Source organism: Nicotiana tabacum, chromosome 3 (genome assembly GCF_000715075.1).
Source record: "Nicotiana tabacum cultivar K326 chromosome 3, ASM71507v2, whole genome shotgun sequence".
Classification (NCBI taxonomy): Eukaryota; Viridiplantae; Streptophyta; class Magnoliopsida; order Solanales; family Solanaceae; genus Nicotiana; species Nicotiana tabacum.
The window spans coordinates 35,654,793-35,669,989 of NC_134082.1; the positions used below are offsets into that span (position 1 = coordinate 35,654,793).

Consider the following 15,197-nt stretch of genomic DNA (forward strand, 5'->3'; position numbering starts at 1 on the left):
CCTATTTGAGAAATCCCAAAAATTCACCATCGGGCCCACGTGCTTGGCTTTCGAAAATTTTCGAAGGAAGTTGTTACCCAGAACCTCATGAACTCAAATATGTAATTTTTACTAAATTCCATAACAAACTTTGTGATAAAATTCTATTTTTATCAAAACCCTAGGTTTTCACTTAAACCCATGATTTCACTAATTTACATGTTATAATCTACCCATAAAATATATATTTAACTCACAATTGGTAGAAATTACTTACCTCAAAGTGTTAGATGAAATCACCTCTCTAAGAGCTCCAAAAATCGCCCAACAATGGAATAAATGAGCCAAAAATGACTAAACCCACATTAAATGAAGGTTCTGCCTTCTGCAGTTTTCGCACACGCAGAGGTACTTCCGCTCCTGCGGTCAAAAGTCTGCTTCTGCGTAACAAGCCAGGCCACTGACTCATCGTGCCTGCGGGGCTGGGGCCGCTCCTGTGCAACCACTGTTGCGACTGTTCACCCTCACCTGCGGACACTGCCGCTTCTGCGGTCACAGCCATCGCACCTGCGCATTCGCAAGTGCGCTAAATGCCTCGCTCCTGCGGATTCTAGGCAGCCCTGGCTTGTCCGCTTTTACAATTCGTGGCTCACAGCTGCGGCTGGCCAAGAGCAGGTGCGATTACACTAGCAGTTGGGAGCTTCAACTGTTGCTCCCAAGTTCCAACTTAGTCCAAGCCTCGCCCTATTAACACTTGGGGCCCCCGAGGCCCCGTCCGAACATACCAACAAGTTTGGAATTATAATACGGATTCGCTCGAACTCTCAGAATGCCCAAAACAACATTAAAACTAAGAGTCACACCCCAAAACAATTGAACCAAAAATATGAACTTTAAGTTTTTCAATTTACTCACAATGCGCCGAAACGTACTTAAGCTACTCGGAATGACACCAAATTTTTCATGCAAGTCTTAAATGACATTAGGAACTATTCCTGGTCTTGAAATCCCATTTAGACCTCGATATCACCAAAATTTACTCCAAACCAAATTTAAAGAACTTCAAAATCTTCAAAGAATCAACTTTCACTATTAGGCGCCGAAACGCTCCTAGGGTCATCCAAAACCCGATTCGAACATACGCCTAAGTCCGATATCAACATACGAACCTAGTGGAATCTTCAAATCCCGATTCCGAGATTGTTTGCTCAAAATATTAACCGAAGTCAAACTTAGCCTTTTTAGCCAACCTTAAGGAACCAAGTGTTCCGATTTTTACCCGAACTCTTTTAAATCTCGAATTAACCATCTCCGCAAGTTATAAAACAGTAAAAGTACCTACGAGAAGTATTATTTAGAAAAATGGGGTTCTAGAAAGCAAAACGACCGGTCGGATCGTTACATTTATCTCTCAGCATGTTTGACAAGAAATATAAGAATGTGGAGAGGAAGGGTTTCGTTTTAGTATTTTAGTATAATTTATATAAGGTAAATCTTAGTTGATTACATAGTTTGAATTAGAATTTTTATAAGGTAAAATCTTAATAATAAGTTTGTTCAGTATAGTCAACATGGTTCAGTTAAAGAAAGATTCAATAACCAAAAGTTTGGTTGATTTTAAACCTTTAAACATTAGGAAAATAATTAAATTACAGATTTGTTCGATATAAAAGCTTTTTAAGGATAAAAAAGGCGAACGACATTTCACTAGGAGCCTTCTTACTTTTAATATAGTACTAATTTTTATATACGTGTTTCACACGTAACTCTCCAGCTAAGAAGAGAAAGATTAAAAAAAATAAAAAAAGTAAAATAAAAGAACAAATTTAAAAGTATACAATAAAATAGACACCACTAATAGTGAACAACGTTAATTTTATGAAATCCATGTTTTATGAAGATATTAAAGATGTCACTTTTTAAACTAAAGCAAGAACAATCAAGAATAATGTGAACATGAAGAATAAATACATTTAAAGTATTCTATTACTCTAATATTCCAAAAATTATACCGCTCAACAAATCAGTAGCTTAAGTAATACAAACATTTATTTTATAAAAAGGAATTTTTATTATTTAGAATAAGGTGAATATGAAAATAGGTAGTTTGTAAAACAAATTAAATTAATAAACGCAATATTTTCAAAACGATACACAAAATAAAATCAATACTTTATATTATGCAAATATCCTATTTGTTTAGAAAGTTTCGATTGATTTTCACATTTTATAAGAACATCTTAATGTATTTTTGCATCTATCACATAGCCAACACATTCTTTGTTTTAATTTTTTTTATGCAAACTGTTTTTAACCAATCATCACACATAATCATGTAGGAATATATACCACAACGGAAGCAATAACAGAATCTTATCCACGTGTAATCTAAACAACTAGCACGTATGGAGATTTTAGGATTACCTCTTGAAGCGTAAACACAACAAATCTATGTCGTTCTCCAGTTCCTCAGTTGAAAATACACCAGTAGATTTCCACAGTCTTCTACTGTGTAACCCAAACAATAACCGAAAAATGGAGAATTTTGGATGGGCTAAATTCTAATAGAAACCGCAGTCAGAATCTTGTCAAAAACGTCCAGCACTTATATCCATATATATAGCTGCGTTTTAGGTCAAAACCGTTTTCAAAACCTGTTAGGTTTTCTTCTCCCACTAAGGGACGGTTTCCACGTTTTCTTTCCCACTAAGTAACAGTTTCCACTATTTTCTATTATTTAGGCACAGTAGGGACCACGGAATTTAATTAACAAGGCTTCCTATTATGATATTAATTTCGAAATTCTGAAATTAATTTTCATCATAATAAATTACGAATTATTCCATTAAAAATTTGTAATTGCACTCCTTAGTTCAATTTCGAAATTCTTCCATAAAACCTTATTTAACTCCCCATGTTAAGATTCATATACTAATCAATCAAATTAAATTACTGACTATTTAATTTATTGATTACTTCCTTTAGACTTACACTTAACTTATTTCATGTGTCGGATACAAAATCCACCGGTCGGGTTTACACATGAAAACTTATAAGCTTTCATAAAGGAGTATCATCAATCTCAAAATCGAGACATGGATTCCATCAACTAATTATTACTTCGCCAATGTATATCATTGTTATCCAATTTACCAGGTTGATTGACTCGCGAAAGAATCTCGCCTTTTAATAAATCAAAACAACAAGTGACATACACAGCTAATAATAATTATATCAGGATTACGAGTATAAGTACATTAAATGGACTAGAGAAATTATTTTATAAAGTCAGTATAAAATACTCATCGCTACTTGATCCGTTCAATACATACAAAATGTACTAGCACAAGAAGTTGGAATTAAATCATTCCCATAATCAAGATAAATTATATTTAATCTTGTGCTACAATCATTCCGATGATTTGTCCAATTCCATCATTAGATTGTGAACATTAACTTTTATGTCTTACAAGAACCGATGATTTAATCTTCCGTGTATAAGCTAAACTTTATACACTAAATCATCTACTATGTAAGCAATGGACGCACAAACCAACACATGATCTATTTAAAATGAAACTTTATTGAATTTAAACAAGTAAATAAATCATTATTCATAAAGAATATTATAACAATACATATGGATTATAGTATATTCTAAAAATCTCCCACTTAGACTAATAACCATGCGTCTACAATTTTGACACCCATTCCTTCTACATGCTTATCAAAAGTCTTCTGTGGTAAGCTCTTAGTAAACGGATTTGCCAAGTTGTTCTCTGACGCAATCTTGGTGACCACTACATCCCCTCTCTGCACTATATCACGAATTAAATGATATTTACGCTCAATGTGCTTTGCCTTCTTATGGCTTCGTGGCTCTTTTGAATTTGCAACCGCACCACTATTATCACAGTAAAGCATAATTGGCGCTTGAATCGAAGGAACCACACCCAACTCTCTCAAGAAGTTACCGAGCCAAACTGCCTCTTTGGCTGCCTCAGAGGTTGCCACATATTCGGCTTCCATGGTGGAATCAGCAATACAAGTTTGCTTGATACTCCTCCAACTTATGGCTCCACCTCCAAGAGTAAACACATTACCTGAGGTAGACTTTCTAGAATCTCTGTCTGATTGGAAATCCAAATCAGTATACCCAATAGGTACCAGGTCATCCGAATGGTAGATCAACATGTAATCCCTAGTCCTTTTCAGGTACTTGATTATATGTTTAACCGCCGTCCAATGCTCTTTCCCAGGATTAGACTGAAATCTGCTAACAACGCCAACGACAAAGCAGATATCAGGCCTAGTGCATAACATAGCATACATGAGGCTCCCCACAGCTGATGCATAAGGGACCGCCTTCATCTTTTCTATCTCTTCATCAGTCTTAGGAGACTGGTCTTTAGATAGAGAAATTTCATGTCTGAAAGGAAGGAATCCTTTCTTGGAATCATGCATGCTAAACCTGGAGAGTATTGTGTCAATATAAAGACCTTGGGACAAGCCTAATATCCTTTTCTTGCGATCTCGCAAGAGTTTGATCCCAAGGATATGAGCAAATCTTTCATATCAAAATGTGTGGACAACCACTGCTTAACTGAATTCAACATGCCCACATTATTTCCTATGAGCAGTATGTCATCTACATATAAGATAAAAAACGCCACTTTGTCCCCATCCCACTTTTTGTATACACAAGATTCGTTAAGACACTGATCAAAACCAAAAGTTTTAATCGCCTTATCAAAACAAGTGTTCCATGCCCTAGATGCCTGTTTTAGTCCATAAATGGACCTTTTAAGCTTACACAACATGTGCTCTTTGCCACTTTCCATAAAACCGTCTGGTTGCATCATATAGATGCACTCATCAAGACTTCAATTAAGGAAAGCTGTCTTGACATCCATTTGCCAAATCTCATAATCATAATGAGCAGCAATGGATAAGAGAATCCTTATAGACTTAAGCATGGCTACCGGCGAGAAGGTTTCCTCATAGTCGATCCCTTCTTTCTGAGTAAACCCTTTCACTACAAGCCTTGCTTTAAAAGTTTGTACTTTTCCATCTACACCTCTTTTTTTCTTATAGATCCATTTGCATCCAATGGGTTTAACCCCATCAGTTGGTTCTACAAGATCCCAGACCTGATTAGAGTACATAGACTCCATCTCTGATTTCATAGCAGCAACCCACTTATCGGTATCCTTATCATGTAGTGCTTGGTCGTAATTGACAGGTTCGGAGGTAGGCTCCTCAGGGATCCTATCATATGATTCTCCCAAGAGCGTATAACGAACTGGCTGTCTTATTTCTCTCCCACTACGACTACGCACTACATCAGTTGCAACTACATCACTTTGATTTTGTGGTTGAACCACAACATCATCAGGAACCTGAGTCTCCATGCTATCCACAGGGATATCAACGACTTCTTCCTGTTGTGCAGTCTGCTCAACATGACTCCCACTACTTTGTGGTAGTATGACTGCGGGCACTTGTTCTTGTGGGACATTAAGTCTATTGACATTTCTCCCACTACTAAAGTGCAATGGTATGTCAAAATCGACTTCCGGGGTTTGGATATGGTCGTTTTGATTTTCAGATGACTGAGTTTCCATTCCTTTGCTAAGTTCCTGTAAAACGAGTTTACTTCTAGGAACATGGTTCATCAAATAGTCCTCTTCTAGAAACTTGGCATTTGTGCTAACAATTACCTTTTTCTCTTTAGGACAATAGAATAAACCACCTTTCGTCCCTTTTGGATAACCTATAAACACGCATACATCCGTTCTTGCCTCCAATTTATCCGTTTTCCCCTTTAGCACATGTGCCGGACAACCCCAAACTCGAATATGCCGCAGACTAGGCTTGCGCCCAGTCCACAATTCTGTAGGGGTCAAGGGTACTGACTTTGAAGGAACTAAGTTCAGAACATAATTCGCCGTTTCTAAGGCATGTCCCCAAAAAGACGAAGGCAAATCGGAATAACTCATCATTGATCTAACCATTTCCATAAGAGTCCTATTTCTTCTTTCAGCTACACCATTTTGTTGTGGAGTTCCAGGTGCAGATAATTGAGATGTAATTCCACATTCTGATAAATAACCAATGTAGTCCGTAGATAGGTACTCCCCACCACGATCAGATCGTAGTGTCTTGATATGTTTATTATGTCGCTTTTCAGTCTCAGTCTTGAATTCTTTGAACTTTTCAAAACATTCAGACTTTCGACGCAACAAATAAATATATCCATATTTTGAGTAATCATCTGTGAAATTCACAAAATACTCAAAACCACCTCTTGCTTGGACATTCATTGGACCACACAAATCAGAATGAATTAACTCTAATTTATCACTTGCCCGATTTCCTTTTGAGGGGAAATTTCGTTTTGTCATTTTTCCTTCTAAACAAGATTCACAAGTTGGTAGTGCCTCCACTTTCAATGAACTTAAAGGTCCATCCTTGACCAACCTGGAAATTCTATTTAGATTTATACGACCCAAACGCAAGTGCCATAAATATGTTTCACTCAATTCAGAAGAACGTTTTCTCTTACTTGGTAAATCAACATTATTCAGTTCTTTAGGTGGTAACGGTTTAGGAATAGAGTCAACAACAAAAAGACCATTAATCAATGTAGCCGAAGAGAGATAACGCTTATTATGAGTAATAACACATTTATCAACGTCATGACAATTAAAATCATAACCATCTCTCATAGCGCTAGAAACCGAAATTAAATTCCTTCTAACGGAAGGTACATATAATGTGTCTTTTAAAGCTAAAACTCTACCACTACCAAACGAAATACTAATATTTCCTAATGCTAAAGCTGGGGCTGCTGAACCGTCTGCTTGATAAACATTGATTTCTCCTCTACTTAGCCGCCGTGTTACCTAAAACCCCTGCAAATAATGCAGATATGATTAGTGGCTCCCGAATCTACACACCATGACATGGTAGAAACTGTCGCTAAAAATGTTTCAACAACAAGTAGATGTAAATCATCTGGTTTATTTTTCAGCTTGGCCAGATAAGTTGGACACTGCTTCTTATGATACCCGGGCTGCTTGCAGTGATAACACTTGCCCTTAGCCTTTTTCACACCAGCAGTCGCGCCACCAACAGAGGGTTTTTGAGCCTTTTTCTTTTTCTGCCCGCCTCTCGGCTTAGAAGAAGAACCTGCCTCAAAATTCAATGCCACGGGAGGAGCTTGGGACTTGATAATAGTCTCTGCCGACTGCAGCTCATTCAACAATTTCGCAAGGGACAAATCCATTTTGTTCATGTTATAATTCAGGCGAAATTGCTGAAAACTGTCAGACAAAGTCTGCAGGATCATTTCAACCTGCGTGTCCTTATCAATGTTAGCTCCAAGGACCTCCAGTTCATTTAGAAGACTCATCATCTTCAAAACATGGTCCCTGACCGATGAACCTTCAACCATTTTGGTATTCAGAAGGGCTTTCATGGCAGTCTGCTTAGCCGCACGATTCTGATCTCCAAACATTTCTTTGAGATTTTCCAGAATGTCATAAGCAGACTCCATCGACTGATGCTGATGTTACAGAACATTCGACATGGATGCCAAAATGTAACACCGCGCCATCTCATCAGCCTTAATCCATTTCTGGTAAGCCTTCTGTTCATCATCTGTGGCATCATCTCCAGGTTTTTCTGGACACACCTCATCGAGCACAAATTTGTACTCTTCAGCAATTAGAACAATATCCAAATTTCGTTTCCAATCAACATAATTTGGACCCTCAAGTTTGTTTTGGGTAAGAATGGCAGTAAGGGGATTGAAAGCAGTCATTGTCAATCTGGGAGACATTAAATATTTAAATAGATCAAATCAGTTTGTATTATGAACATTAAAATTCAAAACACATTATATATATACAATCTATGCACCTTGAACAACAAATTTCGATGGGAAAGAAGTTATTCTTGCAATATACATATATAATGACAGATTTTCACTCCATAAACTTAAACAGGTCATACTTAGATGGAGAGTAAACTGTTAATTTAAGCCAAGTGAATATCAACATTCAACATATATTAGTCCCATTGAACCAACATGCATACTCAGATGGAGAGTAAATACAAATAATCAATGACTAGTATAACATAGTGATTATTCATAATATTTTTATACGATATGGAAGAAGACCTACGTCAACGTGTAAAACATTATATCACTAATTTTTTTAAGCCCGGGGACCAAGGGAATTGATCCACACAATTACTGGAATTAAAAACAAAAAAAAATCAGAATTTTAGAAAAATAGCAAAAACACCATCTAAACGACCCCGAAAGCCCAAAAAACGACTTCAGTCAATCCATGAGTATTGCTGACTAGGCCGTTTCACATGGACCTGCCAAGTTTCAGGTCAATCGGAGTCCGTCACCTTTTTGACCTCTGATTTTCTGCCCTAATTCGGCAAAACTTGTTTTTCCGTTTTACATGATAAAATTCAACTTTCAGATTATTCTAACTCAACATCACCAATATTAAAAGGATACATCAAGTTTTCAGAATAATCAACACAATCCATAACCGATAATCACACCAAAAAACAGTGCAGGTTTTCAGAAAAACAAACTTTGCATGTAATTCAAAACTTGCATATAGAACATGATATTAATCCTTATGGTTTATCCTAATTATTTAATTAGATGTGAGTAGGCGCTCTGATACCAATTGTAGGAATATATACCACAACGGAAGCAATAACAGAATCTTATTCACGTGTAATCTAAACAACTAGCACGTATGGAGATTTTAGGATTATCTCTTGAAGCGTAAACACAACAAATCTATGTCGTTCTCCAGTTCCTCAGTTGAAAATACACCAGCAGATTTTCACAGTCTTCTATTGTGTTACCCAAACAATAACCGAAAAATGGAGAATTTTGGGTGGGCAAAATTCTAGTAGAAACCGCAGTCAGAATCTTGTCAAAAACGTCCAGCCCTTATATCCATATATATAGCTGCGTTTTAGGTCAAAACCATTTTCAAAACCTGTTAGGTTTCCTTCTCCCACTAAGGGATGGTTTCCACGTTTTCTTTCCCACTAAGTAACAGTTTCCACTATTTTCTATTATTTAGGAACAGTAGGGACCACAGAATTTAATTAACAAGGCTTCCTATTATGATATTAATTTCGAAATTCTGAAATTAATTTTCATCATAATAAATTACGAATTATTCCATTAAAAATTCGTAATTGCACTCCTTAGTTCAATTTCGAAATTCTTCCATAAAACCTTATTTAACTCCCCATGTTAAGATTCAGATACTAATCAATCAAATTAAATTACTCACTATTTAATTTATTGATTACTTCCTTTAGACTTACACTTAACTTATTTCATGTGTCGGATACAAAATTCACCGGCCGGGTTTACACATGAAAACTTATAAGCTTTCATAAAGGAGTATCATCAATCTCAAAATCGAGACATGGATTCCATCAACTAATTATTACTTCGCCAATGTATATCATTGTTATCCAATTTACCAGGCTTATTGACTCGCGAAAGAATCTCGCCTTTTAATAAATCAAAACAACAAGTGATATACACAGCTAATAATAATTATATCAGGATTAAGAGTATAAGTACATTAAATGGACTAGAGAAATTATTTTATAAAGTCAGTATAAAATACTCATCTCTACTTGATCCGTTCAATACATACAAAATGTACTAGCACAAGAAGTTGGAATTAAACCATTCCCATAATCAAGATAAATTATATTTAATCTTGTGCTACAATCATTCCGATTGATTTGTCCAATTCCATCATTAGATTGTGAACATTAACTTTTATGTCTTGCAAGAACCGATGATTTAATCTTCCGTGTATAAGCTAAACTCTATACACTAAATCATCTACTATGTAAGCAATGAACGCACAAACCAACACATGATCTATTTAAAATGAAACTTTATTGAATTTAAACAAGTAAATAAATAATTGTTCATAAAGAATACTATAACAATACGCATGGCTTATAGTATATTCTAACAAATCATCACACATAATACATTGATAATAATATTCTACAATAGTTTGCTTTCCATTTGAATATAAATTGAATGTAAATCTTGAATTTGGGGATAATTGATGGCAGAAGAGAATCTAATTGTGAAAATAAACCAATCAACGAAATATTTTGTTAAAATTCGACGTATAGGATACTTGGACGAACTTGTTCTAAAAAACTAACTCTAATATGCACTGGTTTGATTTGATTTGTAAAAGAATCAATTCATACTGAAGTGACGATACACAAAATAAAATCAATATTTTATATTATGCAAATATCCTATTTGTTTGGAAAGTTTCGATTATTTTTCACATTCTATAAGAACATCTTAATGTATTTTTGCATCTATCACAGAGCCAATACATTCTTTAGTTTAATTTTTTTTAATGCAAATTGTTTTTAACCAATCATCACACATAATCATCACACATAATACATTGATAATATTCTACAATAGTTTGCTTTCCATTTAAATATAAATTGAATGTAAATTTTGAATTTGGGGGTAACTGATGGCAGGAGAGAATCTAATTGTGAAAATAAACCAATCAACGAAATATTTTGTTAAAATTTGACGTATAGGATATTTGGACGAATTCGTTTTAAAAAACCAACTCTAACATGCACTGGTTTGATTTGATTTGTGAAAGAATCAATTCATACTGAAGTAAAAATAAATAAATTAAAGAGCACATTTATCCAGTCTTATTAGAACTACATTATTATCATGTAAACAAAAGATATTCATTTAAACCTTCCCTTGTATTTTATTATTTTTTAAAATTAAATTGCACGTTTGAAAACTATCATTTAATTATTGTATTATTATTAAAAATTAACTCAATTTATTTGAATTATGTAGTAATCCTAATATTTAGGAACATAAAACATATCACAAAAGAATCTAAGGTTTTAACTTTATATGAAGGGAAAATGCATAAGTATCCTCCAACCTATATCGGGATTTCCCACTACACACTTTATCCTATTACCCACCTAAACTATTTTAAAGTACAATTATTTGCATCCTTAAAGCTGACGTGGTAGAGTGTGTGTATTTCACTCTCCTTTGAAAGAGTGAGAAGCAAGAAAAAACGATTTTCAGATTTTTCTTTTTGCTTTTTTACCATTTTTTCTTACTTTTCCCCCTTTTCCTTTTCCTTTGTCTTTTTCTTTTACTTCTTTTTTTCATTTCTTCTATAATTCCGACGGATATTCATTCACCAGCGAATTTATCTTATCGGTTTTCTTCTATTTATTCTGTTTTTATTTTTCTTCTTTCTATCATTTTCACTCACAAATTAAGCTCTCAAAAAGATTTATTCATAAGCAAAGCAAAATATACTCAGATCGGGATAAAACATTTTCCCCAGAAAAAAAATTCGCTGGAAAAAATGATGTTCTTGAAATTCCGGCAACCACCATTTTATGCCGCCAGTGACCAAAACAAAAAGAAAGAGAACGAAATAACAAAAAAAAAATGAGAATAATAAGAAATAAGAAAAAAGGATAAGAAAAAGAAGAAAGAATAAAAAAAATACTAAAAATACATGTGACTTTGTGTGTACTTCATCACTTGCCAAGAGTTTGGTTGTCTAGTTTTAGAGTGGAATTTATTCCACTTAAAAATAGTTTAGGGGGGGTAACAGAATTCCTGAAAAATAAAGTGTATAGTTGGAAATTTAGGTATAGGTCAGGAGGATACTTATGCATTTTCCCTTATATGAACTAATATCAATTAAGACTTTAAAGAATATCAGAAATTTACCACTTCGTTTAAAATTATATAAATGTTAACAGGGCTTAGTACTTTAAATTTTCTATTATATTGGATTGTTTTAGATTCCAAATCAATTATAATTTTTTTTAATTCCTTCTCCAAATATAACTCAATATTCCCACGTTTCGTAATTGCCGCACGGAAGGGACAGGTAAGTATATAGACTTCTAAAGTTATTTGAGTTTCATGACAAATTTATTGAATTTACGTTTTTGTACATTGTATTGAAGAGGTAATTTAATTTTTGAAAGATATTTTTGTCACCTAACATTATATTCATGCTTATAGATATAGATATAGATAGAATAAATATTGATATTGATATAGATATAGATACAGAGATATATAAATCTTTGGGTCAAGGTTATTGGATTAAAACAATATTTTTCTAAAGTGTACTAAATTAATAAACTGATATAGTCTGATATGGTCTTTTTTCCCCCTCTTTTATGGTCTTAGAAATTCTAAAATAAAAAGTCTTTAAAAAGAAAAGAAAAAAACAAGAAGAAGGTTCATGGTGGATCTTTCGATTAAAAAAAACAAGAAGAAGGATTAACAAGTATTGTACTAGTTACTTAATTCTTACCCTAGATTTTAACCTTATATTTTTCTTAGGAATCACGTCAAATCAAACTTTAAATCCCAACAAACTAAAGATAGGATCTGCTTAAGACCTAATTATGAAGCCAGCCAAAACTGGTTTATTTTTATAGTGCTTTTTTTTAATATTTTAATTTTTGTGATGCATTTTGACTAAACACAAACTTTTTTAAAAATAAATAAAATTTATGTTTAAAAAATAAGTTCAAAACATTTATTTAATTATAGATTATTTCATTAAAAATAAAGTTAAAAATCACAATAAAATAATTTTAAATATATAAAGATAACATTATTTTTAAAGACAATTTAAAATAAGGTACATCACATAAATTGATTAGGCAGTATATGAAACTATTGCTAATGGCGCGTGACAGCTATATTCCCCTCGAAACATGAAACCATGTTTGCCACATAAATTTGAGGCTGGAGCCCAGTATAAAATATAAATGATGAAAAATAAAATCTTTCTTTAGAAGCAGAACAAAGTCTTTTGGTTCAATTAATCTTACGCGGTGCAGTTGTTGGTAAAGCCACCATCTTTACTCTTCTGCTGGTATCAACTGTTCTCTGTTAATCTGTAAGTTCAATTTCCTTAAGCTTTCGCTCTTATGTATATCTATACTCCTATCTCTGCTATAAAGGTTTGATCTGTGAATTAAATAAATATGGGAAAATAGGCCTTTTTAGTAAAAGGATTCTTAAATTATGAGTTTTGCTTATATTCAAGGTTTTGTTTTTGATGCTTTTGCAATTCTAAAAAGTGAGCAAAGGTATTGGACTTGTGTATATGAATTTTGTGATATTTTATGGTTGTTAATTCAAAGATTAAGTGTTTGATTAGGTTTCTGATTCACCCTTTTTATGAATGAAACCAGGGGCCAGGGCAGGTATATTGTAATGGCGTGTGTTCATTTCTCAGTATTTGTTGGTTTGCTTAAGCGGCTCTCAGAGAAAATTGGATATTAGAGGAAGGTGTTTGTGGTTCTTGACATTGTTTTTAGAAACAAAGATGCAAAGAGTAAGGGTATCATCACATCAAGCTCCAGTACACAAGCTGGGGGATTCACAAATGACATTATCCCCAAAGTTTAGGTTAGCTGCAAAGCAATCTGATTTACTTGATCCTTCTCTTGAGTTAGAATTATGGCAAAGGGGAGAACCCCTAATTCCTGGACTTCCAGATGATGTTGCTCTCAATTGCCTCCTTAGGATACCAGTTGATAACCATATGACCTGCAGGGTAGTCTGTAAACGTTGGTATTTGCTTTTTGGCACTAAAGATCGATTCTTTTGTCGAAGGAAGGAGCTTGGATTTCATGATCCTTGGTTTTTTGTATTTTCCTTCCATAAAAGTACTGGGAAAATTCAGTGGAATGTCTTTGATCTAAACAACTTTGCTTGGCACACTATCCCAGCTATGCCGTGCAAGGAAAAGGTTTGCCCCGATGGATTCGGTTGTATTGCCTTTCCCCATGAGGGTGTTCTCTATGTTTGTGGTGGAGTAGCTTCTGATGTGGATTGCCCTCTCAATTCGGTGGTGAAATATGAGGTCAGGAGAAACCGTTGGACTGTTATGACGAAGATGATCACTGCTAGGTCCTTTTTTGCTAGTGGAGTTATTGATGGGATGATTTATGTTGTTGGAGGAAACAGCACAGATCTTTTTGAGCTGAACTCTGCTGAAGTCTTGGATCCTAATAGAGGGATTTGGCGTTCTGTTTCAAATATGGGAACAAAAATGGCTGCGTACGACTCTGCAGTTCTTAATGGAAAGCTTTTGGTAACAGAAGGCTGGTTTTGGCCCTTTTATGTTTTTCCTAGGGGCCAGATTTATGACCCTCAAACGGATAATTGGGAGAACATGGCTTCCGGGCTTCGAGAAGGTTGGACTGGTTCCAGTGTTGTGCTATATGGGCGTTTGTTTGTTGTTTCAGAACATGAACGAACAAAGCTTAAGGTTTATGACTCGGAAACTGATTCGTGGGACACTGTTGAAGGACATCCACTGCCAGAGCAGATATGTAAACCTTTTTCTGTAGATTGCTGTGACAACCGGATTGTTGTTGTAGGTCGAAATCTTCATGTTGCCGTAGGACATATCAAGAGCCTGCAGCAAAAGAACACATCAAGCAAACGCTGCTCGTTCGCTGTTTGCTGGCAAGTGGTAGAAGCTCCTGAATCCCTTTCTGACTTTACACCGTCTAGTGCACAGGTTCTATTTGCTTAGCTTCATAGTTTCTATTAATTAACATGCGTGGAATGTCTAGTAGTTTATGTTATGTATTTCCAACAAGGTCCTGTAATTGAATATAATTATCTTTGGGTATTCCTCAGTTTCTGCTCTATTTAGCTAATATATAGTAAATTCTGCTCTCCTCCTTTATGTCCTTCTGTGTCCAAATCTGACATTCTTGATTAATGCTAGTTCACTGAGGGACATAGTCCATGGAACAATGATCTAATTGAACTATATTGATGAGATTACTGGGTTTTCAAGTTCATGTGTGGCTTGGTCTGTTTAAATTATAGGTATCTTACCACTATATAATATCCATCATTGTTTGGATCCCCCTAGGGAGCACTTCTCTCCTTCAAACCTACATTTTGTACTGGTCTACCTAATTTATTTTTGAATTGGAACATCCAGTTGAGTACTTCTCATCATACCTTTTCTTTTTTTTTGTCATTTTCATCATACTTCATTTCCAGCTAGCAGTACCTGGTAAATGACCCGACCCAACCCGTCCTATCTTAAAAGAAAAGAGAG

General features: G+C 34.7%; 1 protein-coding gene across 2 annotated transcripts; it reads left to right on the forward strand.

Annotated features, from left to right (window-relative positions):
* Positions 1-12,848: 12,848 nt before the first annotated feature.
* On the forward strand, positions 12,849-14,804 carry LOC107822353 (F-box/kelch-repeat protein At1g30090). Of its 2 annotated transcripts, none has more exons than XM_075249353.1 (2): positions 12,849-13,007; positions 13,306-14,804. In XM_075249353.1, the coding sequence occupies exon 2, from the start codon at positions 13,440-13,442 to the stop codon at positions 14,655-14,657; it is 1,218 nt and encodes a 405-aa protein (XP_075105454.1). In that variant the 5' UTR covers positions 12,849-13,007; positions 13,306-13,439; the 3' UTR covers positions 14,658-14,804. The 2 variants fall into 2 exon arrangements, with proteins under 2 accessions (XP_075105454.1, XP_075105455.1); XM_075249354.1 differs by lacking the exon at positions 12,849-13,007 and adding an exon at positions 13,043-13,200.
* The last annotated feature ends 393 nt before the right edge of the window (positions 14,805-15,197 follow it).

Coding starts and splice junctions, on each gene's coding strand:
- LOC107822353 (XM_075249353.1), top strand. CDS start 13,440: ATGCAAAGAGTAAGGGTATCATCACATCAAGCTCCAGTACACAAGCTG.